This window comes from Pelodiscus sinensis, chromosome 2, assembly GCF_049634645.1.
Source record: "Pelodiscus sinensis isolate JC-2024 chromosome 2, ASM4963464v1, whole genome shotgun sequence".
NCBI classification, from domain to species: domain Eukaryota; kingdom Metazoa; phylum Chordata; order Testudines; family Trionychidae; genus Pelodiscus; species Pelodiscus sinensis.
In genome coordinates this window covers 54255654-54275376 of record NC_134712.1, presented here as the reverse complement: position 1 = coordinate 54275376, position 19723 = coordinate 54255654, and the positions used below count along the sequence as shown (strand labels likewise).

Genomic DNA, 19723 nt, shown 5'->3' with positions numbered 1-19723 from the left:
TATATCCAGGAGAGCACTAAGGAGAAAGTCTGGGAATAGATGTTTTTTAATATTTTAATCAATGACTTGGATAATGGAATGAGGAGTATGCTTATAAAATGTATGGATGACAAGCTGGGAGGGGTTGCAAGCACTTTGGAGGACAGTATTAGAATTCAAACCAAATTGAAAAATTAGAGAATTGGTCTGAAATAGACAAGGTTAAGTTCTGTAAAGACAAGTACAAAGTACCACATTGAAAAAGGAAAAACTAATTGCAAAATTACAAAATGTGGAATATTAGCTAGGTGGTAATCTGTTGAAAATAATGGGGAGTTATAGAGGATCACAAATTGAATATGTCAGCAACATGATGCACTAGTGAAAAAGACTAATATCATCGAGAGGCGTTTTACAGGTTGTCATACTAAAGAGACAGATGATAATTTGTCCCACTCCAGTCAGCAGTGATGAGACCTCAACTGGAGTACTGCATCCTTTCTTTGAAGTATGATGCCTAGAATTGATGTGCATACTTTGGAGATTGTCCTGAGGAGGACAACAAAAATGATCAAAGGTTTAGAAACCATGATCTATGAAGGTTAAAAAAGCCAGCTGTTTTGTTTTAGTAAAAGTTTATATACAATCCTACACATTTGGAATTTGGACTTCATAAATAAATGTATAATTTTAATATCTGGTTGTCACCCATATTAATAATTTCTAATACCAACAGCATATAAAGACGTAAGAAATCAAAATCTAGTCAGTCCTGGCTTCTGAAGTTGCAAATTTCTTATGGCGGCAGCTATAGAACAGCTGCTCTGGTTCTCCCTACCTTGCAGAGAAAATTCTGCCAGTGTCTGTCCCCACTGGGATAGCTTATGAAAGGCCAGTTTATTACAGGTCTTAAAGTGGCTCCAGAATGTGTACCTTATAAAATACTGGAAAAATGTACTACTAGGAGAAAGGTTACTCAGTATTTAAAAAAAGTAACTAATGGGCCAGCTCTAGATCTTGAATGTGATAAAAAATAAGATTTTAGTCACTATAAGTAACAAAGAAGTTAGCAAACAAAATCAATTTTCTAGCGATAAACAATAAAAAGAACATATTTATGGATTTTCCATAATGTTGTTGAATGCTTAGCTTTACCCAAGAAGATTTAAAATATGTAGCACTGTATGAATTGTGTAGACAATATCACTACGTGTGAAAAAAGTTTCATTTGAAAATTTCCCAAAAGGGAAAATTGAAAGGGAGTTTTTGGCTAAATTACATTTTCTGTCCCCACCTAAAATTTCCATATAGTGTCAACATATCACCTGTGTAGCAAATGGAGCTGATTGACTGGGCAGGGCTGATTAATCACCTGTGAAGCTGTGCTGCCTCCCAGTTTAGAGGGAACACCACTGTGTAGCCTCCTGAATGTATTAACGTTATTTTGACATTCATTTGATATTTGTCTCAGAGTGAACCCCTTTGTTATTCATATATTTCAGTATACTTTCTGCAACATCATCTTTCACAAAGATTAAGCTTTTGCTGATTGGCACTTAGTGAAAAGGAACTGTATCAGTTTTATACTTTTAAATGACAGAAAAATATTCTTTCTTCATTTGGCAACATGTTGTTCCAGCACTACATTCAGTTTTATCCAATTATTCACATTACATGCTTTGCATCCTCGGGGATTACTTCAATCTTTGATCCTTTCTACATTTTTTAGATGTAGCTGGATAAGTCTGTCTCTTCCCTCTGTCATCATTTTCGATGCTTTCACGATATAATGTAGTGCCATTCCTCAAACCCTTACTTTCCCTCAAGCCTTCTAACACAGGGTTACGCTAACCAGTGAAGCCAGAAAATCACAATAGTTTCAGCACCTTATTTTCCTGAGGAGGTACAGTTTTCTAGCTGTTAGTTCCTGGCAAACCAAGCAAAGAATGTAAATTACAGACACTAGAACTGCTGGAATTTCTGCCTTCTAGACAAGAACAGTTTGGGATGTTCTTAACCGTTTCATGGAAATGTTCATGATCTAGGGTCAGATTCTGGTCTAAGTAACAACAGTGTAAATTGGTAATAATTCCACTGAAGTCAATGGAGATACTCTCTATTGCACCAATATGACTGATCAGAAACTGGTCCATAGTTTTGTAATCCTTCTGCCAGGTAGCGCCGGCAGCATCCAGGACCAGGTTTAATATCTAGGGGTTCCTTTTCATCCATCTCACACAGAACCGACTAGAGCCCCCACCCTGTAGCATGGGAAATTCACACACCCCTGAGCGCCTCTGGGAGGCAATGCTTCCCCACTCACAAGCACAGAGTCTGAGCGTAGAAAATAAACTTTTAATGAAAGAGGGAGAGAAGTTACATGGCATTAGCTAGGGAAAATACCACAACCAGAGTTCATACCCCCACGAGTAACCATCCCAGTTCAAATGGATTGTGCATTTGTCTCCTTTGTCTCTGACTCACTAGTCCAACAATAGAGAGGTAGCCATGATCTTGCTAAAACAAAAGGAAAAGGAATTTCCACTACATGCATCTGACGAAGTGGGTCTTTGCCCACAAAAGCTTATGCTCCAACACTTCAGTTAGTCTATAAGGTGCCACAGAACTCCTCGCCACTTTTGCAGATTCAGACTAACACGGCTACCCCTCTGATACATAAAATGAAACAAAATTATGCTGACAGAAAAGTGTGTCTGTAGGCTGTTCTATGCCTGTAGGTATGTTCTAAGCTGAACTCCTGCTGGTTTACACGGTATCTCCAGTAGGTGGCTCTTCTTGCATAGCTTTGCCATCAGAGAGTCTGTAGGAACACAACAAAGAGTGAAGAATCTAGGCTTTAATTTATCTTAAACTACTTTTTTATTGCATGTTCCCAAGTTACACACAATTACAAAGAAAACAAAATACATCTATGTTACGAGAATCTTACTTAGGAGCACTCACACGTTAAAGGGCTAGATATAGCGCTACCCGTTCAAATGTAATTTTCCCCACTTATCCATGCATGCACCCAACTGGGAAAAGATTTGTAAAAGGAGCTACAGAAATTATTGTAAGTCTAGAAAGCCAGAAACTTAAGAATCTCTATATATTTATCAATGAAACGATTAAACAATGACTTGATTGCAGCCTACAAGTAACCACCTAGGGAAAAGATTTCTGACAGCAGAGGGCTCTTTAATCTAGGGAGCCACGTGTGACGTCTCGAGCCTCCCAGATCCCACCCCAGTAGCATTACCTAGCCAATCAAAGCCCCGCGCACGGGAGTTGTATTGATTGAAGGCGTGAAGTCCCGCGACAGGAAGTGACGTTAGTGAGGGCGGAAAAGGCTCTGCTGCGGGAACATTTACGGGCACGGACCTGACGCAAATTGGGTGTGGGGTTTGCAAGGCGGAAGAGGCGGAGCCTGAGCGAAGCGGTGACGCACAGATTTCTCCCACTCTGTGCTGTTGTCGCTGGCGAGGCGGGGCCTGAAGCGGTTGGCGGCGGCGGATTTGAAAATGGAAAGCGGGGCTGAGGCGGAGCTGGGCGGTGCGCGGGCCCGCGGGGGCGCGGAGGAGGAATCGGGGGCGCGGAGTCCCCCTGGCCCGCTGTCCCCCGCGCTGCTGGCGGAGGTGGAGGCTGTAGCCGGGGGCTGGATGCTGGATTTCACTTGCTACGCGCTGTGCCGGCACTTCCGGGAGGGGCGTACGCGGGACTTCGAGCGGAGCCGGGACACGGCGCAGGGTGAGAAGGGCGGGGGCGGGTTGCGGCCTCGTGCCCTGTATTTGGCCCGGCCTAGGCGGCGCGTGTTGCCGTGGGGCGCTTCCCCGCTGCGCGTGCGCCTGGCCGCGCAGAGCCCGCCCCGCTCGGGCCCCTGGGAGCCCGCCGTATGGGGCAGAGCCAGCCCCAGTTGCCACTAGTGGGCCTGCTAGTGAGATACTCGGCTGCAGCCTTGGGGGGGCTCAGGGCGGAAGGGGGGCTGTGATATAACAGAGCCTGTAAGTGGGGGGAGGGCCCTCAAAGAAGGAGTGGGTATGCGTGGGGTACAGGATTCAGGGTCGCTGTGTATGAGGCGGGGTGTAAAAAGCAGGTAATTGGGTAACTACTCAGAAACAGCAGTTACATACACCCACAGCCTGGCATGGCAGCAGGCTCCTGCCTATCGGCCCCGCTCCCCTGGGAACTGACTGCTGTCCCATGCTGCTGCATGCTGATACAGAGTAGGTAATATTTAAAAAGCAGGTAATTGAGTAACCATGTAACCACTGAAAAATTCAGCAGTTACACCCACTGGCAGTGTGGGGCAGCAGCTAGCTCTCTGGGAGCTGGTGCACACCAGGAGCCAGCTTAAAAGCTGCTTAATAGCCCAGACTGGCTTCCGCCTGCCTGCCTACCCAATTACCCACTTATTAATGTCCCTATATGAAGATAAGAAGGGTCATACTGCGTCAGACCAAAGATCCCATCTAGCCCAGTATCCTGTCTGCCGACAGTGGCCAATACCAGATGCCCCAGAGGGAGGAATCACAACAGGTAATCCTCATGTGATCCCTCCCTTGTCACCCACCTCCAGAGAAACAGGCTAGGGATACCACTCCTAGCTAATAGCCATCGATGGACCTAATCTCCATGAATCTATCTAGGTCTTTTTTGAACCCTGTTAAAGTTCTAGTCTTCACTGCATATTCTGGCAAGGAATTCCACAGGTTGGCTGTGCACTGAGTGAAGAAAAACTGCCTTTTGTTTGATTTAAACCTGCTGCCCGTCATGGCAACTGTTGGAAGACAGGATATGGGCAAGATAGACCTTCCTGCTGACCCAGTATGGCTTTTCTTATAATAGAGCCAACAGCTGCTAGGCAGGATGGGCAGACATAGTATCCCTGCACTCTATTTGCCAGGAGCTGGGGATGGGCAACAATCATTTGATTGCCTCTTTTGTTCATTCCTTTTGAAGTACCTGGCATTGTCTTGTCTTCCAACAGCAGCGGCCACTGGGCTAGATAAGACCATTGATCTGACTCAGTAGGGCCATTTTGATGTTCTTATAGAACCCTGATGTATCTGCTTCTGCTGTAACCTATTAGACCTGTTTCCCTTCCAGAGCTAAGAGCGAGTCCTGACAGTGTCTGTCTTTCTGAAGAGTTAGTAGCCCAGAAGTTCCCTTCAAAATTGCCACCTACCTCTTCCTCTTCTCAACCTACCTTTCCTCCACATATGGGCACTCCCAAGTTACAAACATCTGACTTACAAACATCTGCTCATTAAGGATGTTAAATTGTGGTTATATAATCATGTAGTGAATAAGGAACCTTGGCCAGCTGTGGGCAGAGCCTCCCCTACTCCACCCTCCCTCTGCCTCTTAGAGGCAGCCGGGACTGATGGACAGGTGGCACCTCAGAGATGGTAGTAGGGTACCTGCACTGGTTCCTGTTTCTCTTCGCCTCCTCTTGCTGACTCTGAGGCAGTGGGGGGCGGAGTGAGTAGTAGATATGCCAATCAACTACTCACTTACATCCCTACTGCTCATACAAACAAAAGCTCACCTGCAGCCTCAGGGGAGCAGGCAAGAGGCACAGGTGGTAGCGAGCAGCACAGTGCTGGCTGAAGGACTCTGGAAGAGCAGGGGGCCATTGTGCAGTCAGCAGTTAGAAAGAAGTGATGCTTTGAAGGAGGAATTACTACTTCTCGCCAGCTGCACAGCTGCCCCCAATCCTCCAGCCTGTGCTCATGCTGCTCACCACATCCAGGTAAGAAGGGGTTGGATACAGCCTACAGAAGATGGGGTGGAAGATGGGGGATGGGGTGGTGCACAGCCCATGGGTCATAGGTGCTAAGGATTCCTAGAAGTCCCCTTTGGATTCTCTACCTACCTCTTCAGCCTCTAATTAAACCTCCGTTTCCTCAAGCACCAGCATTCAAGGTTAAATAAGCTTTCAATTTTTCATTGCAAATAGAGTTTCAGCTACAATACGGGTTGAATAGGCTTTTATGACTAGCCTGGGAACCTAACTGACACTTATAATATTGTTTCTATGGGAAACTGCATTCAGAAATCCAAACAACCAACTTATGAATGTGTTATGTCCCAAATGTTCATTTATAAGTTGGGGACTTTTACATTAACATTTTACACCTAACCAGGTAGAGAAGTGAACAACTGGTCAACTATTTGATAAGCAAATGCTTATTGGATAGTCAACTAGTCTATCAGAAAGAGGCAGCAAGGAGGCGGAAGAAGAGGGGTACTTCAAAGTGGCAGCGCAGCATGGAGCCTGGGGCTGGACCCCGGGCTCCATGTGACGCTGCTGCTTTAAAATGCCACGTGCAGCCCAGGGCAAGCTGTGGTGTCCCCAGGCTGCACACATCATTTCAAAGCGGCAGCACCATGTGGAACCTGGGATCAGCTGGGGACTCCCCAGCTGTCACCAGGCCCCAGTGATGACATTTGAAACGCTGCATGGAGCCTGATGCTGGGTTCCCTGCAGTGTTTCAAAGCAACAGCACTGCTTAGGGCCTGGAGTCAGTGGGGGACTCCAGCTGCTAAGGAACTTACGTCCTTAGAGAACTTCAGTGGGCCATTTCTGTTGCTGTGGAAGGTGCTTATCAATTTTGCTTCCTCTCTTCAGGCAGAAGTGAGACTGGCAGCTCAGATGTGTTATCTTGCTTTTCCCATGGAAGAGTTCACTTTCCCATGGAAAACTAGCTCAGGGCTTTTAGCTAAATGACAAATGCTTATAGTGAGGTTCTGAACACACTTTTCGTGGAACGCCACATTTACAAGTTTGTTCCAGGTTACAAATGCTTATGGTTCACTCTAGGGCCGTGGTCACCAACCGGTCAATTGCAATCAACTGGTCGATTGCGAGTCCTCAACCAGTTGATTTGTGAGGCATTCGGGACCCCTCACTCTCCATTTTTTCCCCCCACTCTAGAGAAGCCCCACTACCTACCTCCAGCGTGGACAGAAGTCCTGCCTGCAGCTTTGCGCCACTTCTGGGGGTTCCAGTAGTTTCCCTGTGCTGTGGGAGTGGGGGTTGGCCCCGGGGTTTGGCTGCGTTGGGCTGTGCCGTGCCGAGGGAGGGAAGTTTGGCCCCGGGGCAGGCGCCCACGGGGGTTGGCCGCACTGTGGGAGGGGCGGGTGGGGGCGAGGGTTGTCCCGGTCGTACTGTGGAAGGGGGGTTTGGCCCCGGGGCAGGCGCCCGTGGTGGTTGGCCATGCTGCAGGAGGGGGTTGGCCCCAGGGCAGGTGCCCATGGGGGTTGGCCGGGCCACGCTGTGGAAGGGGGGTTTGGCCCTGGGGCAGGTGCCCGCAGGGGTTAGGTACTGCCGCGGGGGCGGAGAGGGTTGTCCCCAGGGCAGGCTCCCACGGGGGGTTTGGTCCCGGAGCAGGCACACGAGGGGTTTCCCTGCCTCGCGGAGGGGGAGGGGGAGTCGGGCCCGGAGGAGGCATGTGCTGGCTTCCCTCCTTGGGGGAAGGGAGGGGAATCCTGGGAGGAGGCAGATGCAGGGGACTCTCTGCTGCCACTGGCACCCTGTCCCTGCTCCCCAGTCCCCACTCCCCGAACTCTGTCCCCACTGGCACCCTATCCCCTGCTGCAGAACTCTGTCCCCTGTCCCCAGCTACAGAACTCTGTCCCCATTCCCGTCCCTACTCCCCGAACTCTGTCCCCACTGGCACCGGACAGAATCCTGCATTTAGAAATCCAAACAACCAACTTATGAATGTGTTATGTCCCAAATGTTCATTTATAAGTTGGGGACTTATACATTAACATTTTACACCTAATCAGGTAGAGAAGTGCAACCAGGTTCCCCTGCTGCAGAATCCTGTCCTCTGCCCTCCTGTTCCCTCTCCCCTGCCCCCAGCCTCAGAACTCTGACCCCACAAAATGTATAATTATAAATGCTTCATTTTAGATTTAAATAGCATGAATAAAAACTAGACCATTTATTTCATAACTATAAACATGTGATTTTAATTTTATATATTGCATAATTTAAAAATAAACTGTTTATCAGAGTGTGTAAGTAAGGGTTGGGGATAGCAAGTGATGGACAGGAGGAGAATAGAGGGGGCGGGGCTTCAAGGAAGGGGCTGGGTGGTAGATCTTTGCCTGTTCTGAGATTTAAAAAGTGATCTTCAGTATAAAAAGGTTGGAGATTTGTCTGAAAACATCCACTCAGTGTGCAGCGGCAGTGAAAAAAGCAAATAGAATATTAGCAGTCATTAAAAATGGATAGAGAATAAGACAAAAAATATCTTAATGCCTCTATATAAAGCCAGGGCACCTCATCTCAAAAAAGATATATTGGCATTGGAAAAGGTTCAGAAACGGGGAACAAAAATGATTTGAGGTTTGGAACAGGTCCCATACGAAGAGAGAGAAAAGAGACTTGGACTTTTCAGCTTAGAAAAGAGGAAACTAGGAGGATATGATAGAAGTCTATAAAATCATGACTGGTATGGAAAAAGGGACTAAGGAAAAGTTATTTATTTATTCCCTCAATATAAGAACTAGGGGTCACCAAATGAAATTAATAGGCAGCAGGCTTAAAACAAACAAAAGGAAGTTTTTCTTCACTCAGTGCACAGTTGACCTATGGAACTCCTTGCCAGAGGATGCGCTGAAGGCTAGAACTTTAAGAGGGTTCAAAAAAGAGGGTTAAAAAAAGAGCTACATAAATTCATGGAGGTTAAGTCCATCCATGGCTATTAGCTAAGATGGGTAGGAATGGTGTCCCTAGCATCTCTTTCTCTGGAGGTAGGTGACAGGGGAAGGAGCACATGAGGATTACGTGTTGTGATCTCTCCCTCTGGGGCATCTTGTATTGGCCACTGTTGGCAGACAGGATACTTTGGTTTGACCCAGTATAGCCATTCTTATGTTCTTATTCATCTCACTTAAGATTCTGAGCAAAACAAAAGCTTTCATTTACATGTAATATTCTGAATTTAACTACATATTTTACAGATTATGAACCTATGGTGTGCTCCATCACTTTTATTTTGCTGCTGTAAATGTCAAGTCACATCCTCTGTCTTAATATGAACTTTATTACCTCCTTTTGTAATGTAGAAGTACGCCAATTACTAATGCAATTTTTGAAAATGACTGCTAATAGGTGTGTGTGGTGGGTTTTTTTTTAAAGCATTTAGTTTGGTTAGGAAACTGGTAGACAAATTCTGTGCTGCTTTTATCTCTATTCATAATGTGGCACTGCTGGAATAAAACTGATTTAAGTTTACTCTTTCCTCTTTCAGCTCTTATTAATGGACTGTCCAAAATAGCTACTCATCAGATTAAAAAAGTGTACCTGTGTCAGTTTTTGACACGAATTGCAGAAGGAAGAACACTTGGTAAATATTTCTCAATTTTTTTCTCATTTTTTAATGTTATTCTGATGTTAAAAGATTATTTAGATGATAAACTTCTCTCCACTAACTTGGTATGGTGCATCAAGAGAGTTCTTCCTTTCCTTCCACCATTCCTTTATCCCCACTTTTCTTAATAACTGTGAATAATTAAATAGCTTTTCTTAGGCATATTTAAGGCATATATCTTCCATCTAATTGCGTTCAGAGAGTGTTCAACTTTTTTTTTTAATTTAGTGTCTGTTTTCCCAATTGGCAAAACAATCCTGCATTGTCAAGAGAATGAATCTGACTTCTTCACTGATCTTTTTTGTGCTGTTTTATTTCCATAGTACAACATACAGATCACAGGAGATGGTCCTGTGTTCAGTTTTTTTCCATGTGGAAATTGAGTTGATACGATATTTTTATACTTCTTTATAAGGTCTCCTTATATTTATCATTTTTATACATTTTGTACATTTTATATAACTCACTTTTACTATGAAAAGAGATGGTTCTCTCAAATTACCATGTTTTGTCACAAAGAAAAATCGCAAATATTGTAAGAGAGGGTATGAGCATCTGTCAAATGTGGTCATCTAAAATATTTTAATAAGAAAAGTAGAAAATGTACTTAATTTACTGACTTAAGATTCAGTGGGTAAATCCCGTGTGAATTATTTTAGTAAGCATAAACTTTATTTAGCTAGGTCTATTACTGTAAACCTGTAGCAATATAAGAGGAGTAGATCTTTTTAATGCTCAAGATCTTTGGAAGCATGTATTGTCAAAGCAGAAGTAGTAATTGAGAGAGAATTTGTTGTTGAACAACTGAATTAAAAATTTCCATTTAAAAGACTTACTGTTGCTATATGTAAAGCTTTGGCTGCTAAATATGAAAGTGAAACATGCATTTGAATGGAAAACATTGAAGTATTTGCAGCCAGATTTACACCTGTGGGGGTATAAACTGTGACCTCTCCCTGAGTATCTGTTTTGATGGACATATTCATTCCCAGATTGGGCAGACAGCACTGCTAGGTTATTTCTCTCGGAGGGGAAGAGAGGTGGCTTTAGTTGGTCTGGGACTTCTTAGGAGCATCATAATCAGTAGCTTCTCTCAAATTGTGCTAATTTCCACATTGGTCAGCTGTGCCCATTGCCTCCCCGTTTGACCAAACTTCTCTTGTTGACTGACACAGTACTCAAGCTTCTGATAGACTTACTCTTGCCAGAATCTGTCAGCCCTTTTTTTTTTTTTTTTTTTTTTTTTTTTTTTTTTAAAACACAAATACAAAATGGGTTAAATCCAGTGTTTTGTAAGTACTGATGTGCCTGTCAATCATGTGTTCTCCAGAAAGATTACATACCACTACCCTTCCCCTCCAATAAAAATAACCTAGCACTGCTGTCTGCCCAATCCTGGAATTAATATGTCCATCAAAACAGATACCAGTACTCGTTCTCTGAACTGATTGCCTCCACAGATATACACTTCAGAACTATATGCCCAGTCATATGAAACCACTGAACGCTTTCAGGCAACACCGTGGTAGGGAGTATGTATTCATGCTTCTCGGATCCAATATCTTAGAAAGGCTAACTGTGTGAGTTTTCACCTTCCTCTGAAGCATCTGGTGTAGCTGCTGTCATACACAAAATACTGGATTTGATGGATCATAGGGTAGATTCGGAATGGCAGTTTTCCTATGTCTCCCATTGCTATAGCATGGCCTCTGACTCAGAATTAGCTTTCCAGATTTTCCCCTTCTGCCTCTTAGGTTCAGACGTCAGTTATGTAGCTTTTACTGCTGGCAACCGCTCAGGGCACTTGCTCATCAGGCTGAGAAAAGGAACTTCTTTGGGCTGCTTGAAAGAGCTTATGTGGCTGGTGACACAAGTATCTGTTCAGTCTCTGTGGCATGAGACCTTGTCCATATCTTCCTACAACCTAAAACTTATTCTTGGCCTTCCTTCTAGTGGGTCTCTGTGGAAAGTGGTTCTCCTTAGTAGGTGATGCAGTTGTTGCTAACATGCAGCACAGCACTACCTTCTGTTGTGTGTCAACTGACTCACGCATGAATGTTGAATCTTCTGCAGCACTGAATATAATCAATATTATCTGTTGCTTTCTGGACTCTTCTGAAACATTGGAGCATGGGTGAGACATTTACAAACTGAATTACCAGTAAGGAATTTTCCCTTTTATACTTTAAACAGCAGGAGAGCTTCAAATTTTGGCTTCCATCCATACTGGAGTAAATAGGTGATGGTTCAGAATGGGGATGTAAATGACTGACTAGTCGACTAGCCACTTCCTGACCCACTGCCCCTTGCTTCCTGTATCAGAGGCAGCAAGGGGGGGAGGAGGATGGGGCACTTCAAAGTGGCAGTGCTATGCGCAGCCTGGGGTCTGCCGCTTTGAAACGCCGCATGCAGCCAGGGGCCAGCTGGGAACTCCCCTGCTGAACCCAGGCTCCATGCAGTACTGCCTCTTTGAAGCACCACTTGGAGCCTGATACCGGGCTTCTCACAGCATTTCAAAGCAGCAGTGATGCATGGAGCCCCAGGGTCACTGTCTCTTTGAAATACTGTGGGGAGCACGGGCCAGTGGGGGACTGCTTGAGTTGCTTAGCACTTTCACCTTGGAAGTGTGTTTGGTTTTTGCTTCTCACTTGTGTGGCCCTTGACTAATTGTTGGTTGTGAGGGTAGGGTTTTTTTTGGGGGGGGGGGGTTCCCCTTCTGTGGATCAGTGGGCCCCAAGCAGAAAAATGGTTCCCCACCCTTGTTACGTTAGCAATGAATTTTACATTTAATTTTTTAAGCTTACTAGCCACATGTTTACATTCCACACTTCATCTTTTCAGCATCCATCAAATACTTGGATTCTGTTAAGGGCCTTGTTACTTAGTGTGAATATCTACTCAATCATCTGAAGTGTTTATATGTTTAAAATAAATAGCATGCTTAATGTGCAGATAAGGATGCTGACATATGCTGCTTAATTTTAAAATGTGCACACTATTGTTTTAGAATAGTGTTTCTTCCTTAGACTCTGGTAAAGCTCAGTGGATCTCTGACTTCAAAGAGAGTTTTGCCTGAGTGAGTTAGAAATGCAAAACCACTCCAGAGAGACTGTCTGATCAAGCAAAACCAGAGTGACACTTGTTTACAATGTAGAATTTTGTATTTCTGCAGCCCAGCATCTTCCACAATTCTGTATGTCTGGGCTGCTTCCCTCTCTCTGCAGTTCATGAAAGTGTATCAGTATTTTGGCACCATCTTTCCTCTGCTCCTGCTTGCTGACAGATTTTTCTGCCTCAGCAGAAACCCCCACTAGCTGTCCTCTGTCTCTTTCAGACAGAGCAACCAAGAAAGTGCATCTCAAATCCATGCTGTGTCCTATCTGTGAGGTAGGCTTGGCAGTTGGGCCAGCTGTGTACACCCTGCATTCCATTCCTAGGACATTTTGTAATGTCCTAAGGCTACAAGTTCCACAGGCAGTTGGTGTTCCCTACCAAGTTTCCAAGGCAGCTGCAACTTCAATGTGAGGGTGGGTGTAGGGGGAGGGGGAGGGGAATGATCAGGAGCACCAATGAGGCAGGGAGAGGCTCCAAAAGCAAGGATGACACTAACCATTTGACTTAGGGAACAGGTCCCAGGAAACCCTGCAGAACAAAGATGGGGAGGCTTATGGAGCCACAAGACTCTAAAGATGGTTCTGAGCTCTATGGGAGAAGATGCAGATCGTCTAATCATCCTGACTTACATCCTAGGCTGTATTAATGAGTTCTCTCTCTGCCCCCTAACCCGTCAGGGGGGGCATAGGGACCTAGTAGGAAATCCTGTCTCCCAGGATTCCAAGATACACCTCATTTAGAGCTCCACATCCTAAAGAAGACAAGTCCCAAAAGTCCTTTCCAAAGCCACACCAGACTCTCTGGCTCTATCATATTAAAAAACAAAAGGGTTCTATTACTGTGAAGATGAACATTGATGTCATTTTACTATCCCTAACTTACCAGGAACGTGGTTATTCCTTTGGGTTGGGGTTCTGCCCTAAGGAACTCATATATAGAAAATTGAAGGCCACTCTCAAAGGGCATGTCTAGACTACATTCCTCTTCTAAAAGAGGAATGTAAATGAAGCAAATCAAAAGTGAAAATAAAGTGCGGATTTAAATATCCTGTGCTTCATTTGCATATTTGCATCCAAGCGCTTTTTCGAAAAAGGGTTTTTCAAAAGTGAAAGTGTAGTCTAGATGGGGCTCTTTAGGGGGGGAAAAAACCCTCTTTCAAAAGAACCTGTACTACTCACTTTTTTCTGGGAGTACAGGTTCTTTTGAAAAAGGGTGGTGTGTTTCTTTTTTTTTGTTGTTTTTTTGAAAGACCCCATCTAGACTGCACTTTCACTTTTGAAAAACCCTTTCTCAAAAAAGCACTCAGATGCAAAATGCAGCACGGGATATTTAAATCTGCACTTCATTTGCACTTTGGATTTGCTTCATTTACATTTCTCTTTCGGAAGAGGAATGTAGTCTAGACGTGCCCAAAGAGAGTGTTGAAGCCTACACCATCTTCTGGGTATCCCTGGAAGCTACTTGCTTTGCCATAACATCTCTTTCCTGGCAGGAATTTCTCAAAAATCTTAAGATCAGAGACCATCTGGACTTTGGTTCTACTTTAAAGAGAGTCTTCTTAAGAACCATGTTTGTAATTGATTCCTCAGTGGATGAAACAAGTTTTTCAACCTGAACACTGGCTTCAACACACTAAGCAGGAGCCACTTATAGTTTTCCACCTGAAAGGTGGATACTCTAAGGTGGTCTATGCTGTAAACTTCCTCTTTGGAGAAGAGCTAGGGAAATACCTGGGTTTTACCACATTGGGAGCCAGGTTTTTTTCTTCTCTGCTAAGGGCTCTTGAGAGAATATAAACTAGCCTTCAGTGAAAGGCATTCCTTGACACAGAATGTACTAGTGAAGAGACATCAGATTCCCCAAGGGAAAGCAGTAGAATCAAATTTGAGGTTGGAGCAGAGATAATCTGGAGGGACATCATCTGTCAAAAATCCACTTTTGACAAAGATCATGTAGGTGTCTCCACCCAGAGCTGCAAGTAAGGAAACAGATTTTCATTGACCACAAACAAGTGGTTTAGGGAACCAGTAAGCCAGGGATACTTCTTCAAGCTGAGAGCTGCTCCGCATATGCTCTTTATCCAATCACCAAGCTAGTCAATAAATCTTATCCAGAACAAAAAATCTCTTCTGCTCAGGATAGTATTTAGTGTATCCCTGTAGTAGTGAGTATCAGAGCTGGCAGCCTTCTCTATACAAGACCCTTACTGCAGGTTTCAGTGGGGCAAGGTGGTAGTTAGGACACCAAAAACCTTTCTTTCCACCCTTTGCAAAAGCTTCTGTTTTAGTCATTCTGTCCAAAACTATAACCACTGACTGAAAAGGTATAAAGGCAGTCCCCGACTTACGCGGATCCGACTTATGTCGGATCCGCACTTACGAATGGGACTTTCTCGCCCCGGAGCTCACAGGCAGCGGTCAGCCACCTCGAGCTCCGGGGCGAGAAAAGCTGCTCCCGGTGCCCCTGGTCTGCTGGGGACCGTCTCCAGCAGACCAGGGGCATCGGGAGCAAACCCGCAGCAGCGGGGGGTCCCATGCTTCTGAGGCTTTGCTCTGGCAAAGCCTCAGAAGCGCGGGGACCCCGCCGCGGCTGCGGGTTTGCTCCCAGTGCCCCTGGTCTGCTGGGAACCGTCTCCAGCAAACCAGGGGCACCGGGAGCAAAGCGGTCCGGCGCCAGAGCAAAGCCTCAGAGGCGAGGCACCCCCGCTGCCGCTTTGCTCCCTGTGTCCCTGGTCTGCTGGGGGGGGACGCAGCTAGTGTGCTCCCCTCCCCCCCCCCCCCCCCCCCCAGCAGACCAGGCTTTTGTTGTGGACCCTGGGGCAGAGCAGCTGGGGCGCTGCCAGTTGGTCCCGCAGCGCCGCTCTGGGCACTACTGGACCAACCCGGTAGCACCCCAACTGCTCTGCCCCAGGCGTCCTGATTCAGCCGCTGCTGGTCAGTTTCAGCAGCAGCTGAATCAGGACTCCTGGGGCAGAGCAGCTGGGGTGCTGCTGGGTTGGTCCAGTAGCGCCAAGGAGCAGTGCTACTGGAGCAACCCAGCAGCACCCCAGCTGCTCTGCCCCAGACGTCCCCAAGTCAGCCGTTGCTGAAACTGACCAGCGCTGACTACAGGAAGCCCAAGGCAGAGTTGCTCTGCCCTGGGCTTCCTGGAATCAGCTGCTGATCAGTTTCAGCAGCAGCTGACTTGGGGTTCTTAAGTTGAATCTGTATGTAAGTCAGAACTGGCGGTCAGTTTCAGCAGCGGCTGAATCTGGATGCCAGTTCCGACTTACATACAGATTCAACTTAAGACCAAACCTACAGTCCCTATCTTGTACATAACCCGGGGACTGCCTGTAGTACCCTTAAATTTTCAGCTTTCTTTTGCTATCTCCAGCATACAGAATCCATGAGAAGTTGTGCTCCCTGCCTGAGTTCTTCCACCCAAATAGCTAGGGACCCAGTACTTCCAACTGTCAACAGAGGACTTAAGTTAGACCAGTGTCTCAACCTTTCCAGACCACTGTACCTCTTTCAAAAATCTGATTTGTCTTGTATGCCCCGAAATTTTCCTCACTTAATCTACTTGTTTCCAAAATCTGATAAATCCTAAAGTGTCACACGATTACTGAAAAAATGATTGCTTTCTAGTTTACTGTAAACTTATAAAACTAATTGGAATATTGTGTGTACTTATCAGCATGTGATAGAGCTGTATAAACAAGCCATTGTATGAAATTTTAGTTCTGATTTTGCTAGTGCTTTTTTTTTTTTTGGTAGCATGTTGTAAAACTAGGCAAAAGCCTAGATGACAGGAAGACCTCCACACTATAGACTGCTGTGGATATGTAAACTACTGGATTAAATTATACTGTGGAAAGTTACAGTGGGAAGTGGGGGAGAGATCAAGATGTGCTCCTGAAGGGATAAAGACAAGCTCCATGAGATCTGTAGTAGTTTCCTGATGGGGGACAGCTGAAATTTGCAAAGCAGTCACTTAGTCTACAGCTGACACTTGTTAAGTACTACAAAAATGTCTCCTTTGGCATGAAGGTGCTACATGCAATGGCCCAGAAACCAAGCTCTTCAGTCTCTTAAATGTCAATACAGGAGCTTTTTGAAAGGCCAGTAGTTATAAGTTTTGTAGTAACTGAAGCAACAGTGTGAAGAAGAAAATATGGAAATATATTTTATATAAAATACTTCTGTGCTCCCCAAAGTTGAAGGTGCTTCAGTTTTCTTTGAGTCTTTTAGCTGAACTGTTATATCAAGTGTGGTTGACTTTAAAATGTATATTTCAGTAGTTTCAGGAGGAATGATCTGTCTTATTTAAGAAAGATACTACTCTGTATGGGGTGTATGTGGAAGAGAGAATTTAGTTGAAATTAAGGGGGAAAACTGAGCCAGATTGCAGATGTATGTAGACTAACATATCCAAAATAAAGACTGTTCATATGCACAATCATTTAAATATTTAAACTTATACTTATGAGCAAGAATTCTGAGCCAGTCTCAACACTCAAATATAAGTTGGTTTAAAGACAAACACACAGAAGAGAAGTCACAAGTATGTGGGAGGGAGTTCAGTTCCTGTTTTGGTTTGCTAATACTGAAGAGGTTCTACAGAGCACATCTGAAGAAAACAGAGAGAGCAACACTTCCATATGCTGAAAATGTTTTTAAAAATTCATGTTAAGGATGTAAAAGAATAGTTGATTATTCCAGTAGTTTCCCACCATCAGGCTGTGGACCAGTGGCAGGCCGGGAACTGCTGCTTGTTGGGCTGCAGCACACTGCCAGGCAACGCCCACAACTGCTAATTGAGCCCCACCCACTGGAGAAGTGTGCGCCTGCACACACACACATTTCTGCCAGCCTACTTCCCTGCACAGCAGCACGATGAATGATGCAATGGGTGGGTGCCCCAGGGGTCTGTGCAGGACCTGCATGTGCAGGACTTGCATGTGCAGGTGGGCCTGAGTATCCCAAGGCACAGGGAATGGGGAGGAAGGGGAGTGTTCCATGCCTAGCAGGCACTACCAGACCATGGCACATACCACAGGAGCAGCACTAGCCAATCACAGAGTGCATGCACAGACCCAGAAGTCTGCCAGTCTTTGCTTCTCGAGGGGCCCTTTGAGGCTGCTAAGTTGAGGCGATGCTGTTGTACGTAGCTGCTGCTCGCACTGGGAGCTGTGAGGTAGTGGGGAGAGTGGTGGTGGTGGTGGCTGTGCTGCCTCTGCCTGCCGTGCTGTGGGAGAGAGGAATAGGGGAGAGCATCAGCCCCATCAGCATGAACCTGGTGAGTTCAGGCAGCCATGGCAACAAACTGCTCTTCTGTTTTTCCTTCCAGTGGCCACCCAGGCTAGTAAGTGACAGTCAGGAGCCACTTGCCAGGTGCACAAGTCAGGGGCAGGGTTTCATCCTTCAGGCCTGGTTGTGTGCAAGCAGGCCTGCAGCTGCATGGGCAGTGCCGGAGTCTTGCTGTCAATTATAGGGGAAGAGCAAGGTGGGGCTGGCAGTGAGGATAGGGGCAGTGCTGAGAGGCCAGTGTCCAGGAGCTGGTGGGGAGGGTTCTTGAGGTGAAGGGAATGAGGTAAAAGGGAGGCAAAATGTCAGTAACCTTATAAAGTGGGCAGACTTGTAGAAGTGGTGGGTTTGTGTGCATACAGCAGCAATGAAAAATAACGTGACCACTTACAATTAATAACTGTAACTAATATGCAAATTGTCATAATGACTATGTAAATGTTTCTATGCTAGTCTGCCAAAAAAATGTTGAATGAGTTTGCCGGTCCACAGTATAAAATATTAATCCAGTGGCTCCCAATCTTTATTTCAGATGCAGCAAGGGGGGGGAGCAGGAACCAGTGTTCTGGGGAGCCAGTTTAAAAGCTGGTTCCCTCTTTCTCCTCCCCCCCCCCCCCCCCCCTTTCACTGTCTCTGGTGCCACTTCCTGCCTCATCCCAGTTTGGTGCTGCCTCTATCAGAGGCAGCAGTGCAGGAGGACCAGGGAAGGCTGCTCTGGCAGCATCCCCTTTCCACAGGGGGTCCCATCAGAGAATTGGGACCCCTGCAGATAGGAACTGCTCTGGTGAAGCAGCCCCTGTTCAGGGCTAGCCCTGGCCACTATAAACAGATGCTGCTGCTGGAGCAGCCTCTGTTCTCAGCTGCCAAGGCTGGTCCTGCAGCCCCTGTCCACCAGCAGGCAGAAGCCAGAACTGAGCAAGCTTGGCTTAAGTCCCAGCTTACGCTGAGTCCAGGAACTACCCCTCTGCAGCTCTTCAGTTTAAATGTAGGAGCCAGGCTGCCTGCATGCCTGGCTCTTATAACATTTAAATTGCAGAGCCGCAGTGGGGGTAGCTCCTTCTGAGTGCTTTCCCTTATTAACTAATCGTATAGTTCAGTGTTTCCCAAACTATGGACCACGGCCCGCTATTGGGCCGCGGGAAAAAAATACGGGGCCTCAGCATGCCTGGTGGCTGCCAGCAGGGCCAGCCTTAGGCCAATTCGGTCGAATCGGGCCTTGCGCCCCCTGAACCCGGAAGTGCCGGCGAGTTAGAGCCGGGGGTCCTGCTCCATCAATATGTGGAGCTGGGTCTCTCCCCCAGCTCTGCCTGGAACGATGCTGGTCCGCCCTCCCCTCCCCCCGAGCTTCCCCGCCGTGCGCGGCTCCTCCTCACTGCCTGCCGCTGCCTATGTGCGGCCTTGCACGTGGGCGGGAAGGATGCCCGGGCGTGACGTGACGTCACAGCCTGGGATTTTAAAACTCTTCGGAGGCATGTGGCGGGGCCATGCTGGCTCCGGGTTCAGCCTCCGCGGCCTGAGCGCAGCCTCCGGCCCTGCAATGAGGAAGGCAGAAGGTAGGGAATGGGCTTGGGTGGTGGGGAGGGGAGGGGAGAAGAGGCGGCAGGCTTGGGCGGAGGCGAGTAGGCAGTGGTGGCAGCGGGGGTGGCGTGGAAGGAGAAGGGGCTTGGGCGGGGGCAGGGGAAGGCACCAAGGGACAGGGTGCAGGAGAGACAAATGCCAGGGGGCCGAGTGCAGACAATGAGGGAAAGGGCAAGAGGGGAGGTGTCAGTGGGAGGGGGGGACAGGGTGATGCTGGGAGAGAGGAGAGGAGAGGGGAAGGGCATTGGGGGCTGGAGGAGTAGGTGCTGGGAGAAGGCTTGAAAGAAGGGGTGGACATGAGGAAGGCCAGGATGGGGCAAGTCATATGTGAGGGCACAGAGGGGCAGGAGGGGAATGGGGCAGAGAGTGGTGAGGGGG

The 19723-nt window shown here is 46.6% G+C and overlaps 1 protein-coding gene across 3 annotated transcripts in view; it reads left to right on the top strand.

Moving 5' to 3' along the window:
• Positions 1–3366: 3366 nt before the first annotated feature.
• The window catches only part of TERF1 (telomeric repeat binding factor 1), a 65287-nt gene continuing 48930 nt past the window's right edge, over positions 3367–19723 (top strand). Inside the window, exons 1-2 of one of the 3 annotated variants that reach the window (XM_006131528.4) lie at positions 3367–3726; positions 9246–9341. In XM_006131528.4, coding sequence (XP_006131590.2) covers positions 3501–3726; positions 9246–9341 — 322 coding nt within the window. In that variant the 5' untranslated portion in view covers positions 3367–3500. The remainder of the gene's footprint in view (positions 3727–9245; positions 9342–19723) is intronic. The other 2 variants (XM_075920523.1, XM_006131527.4) reach the window with 2 other exon arrangements.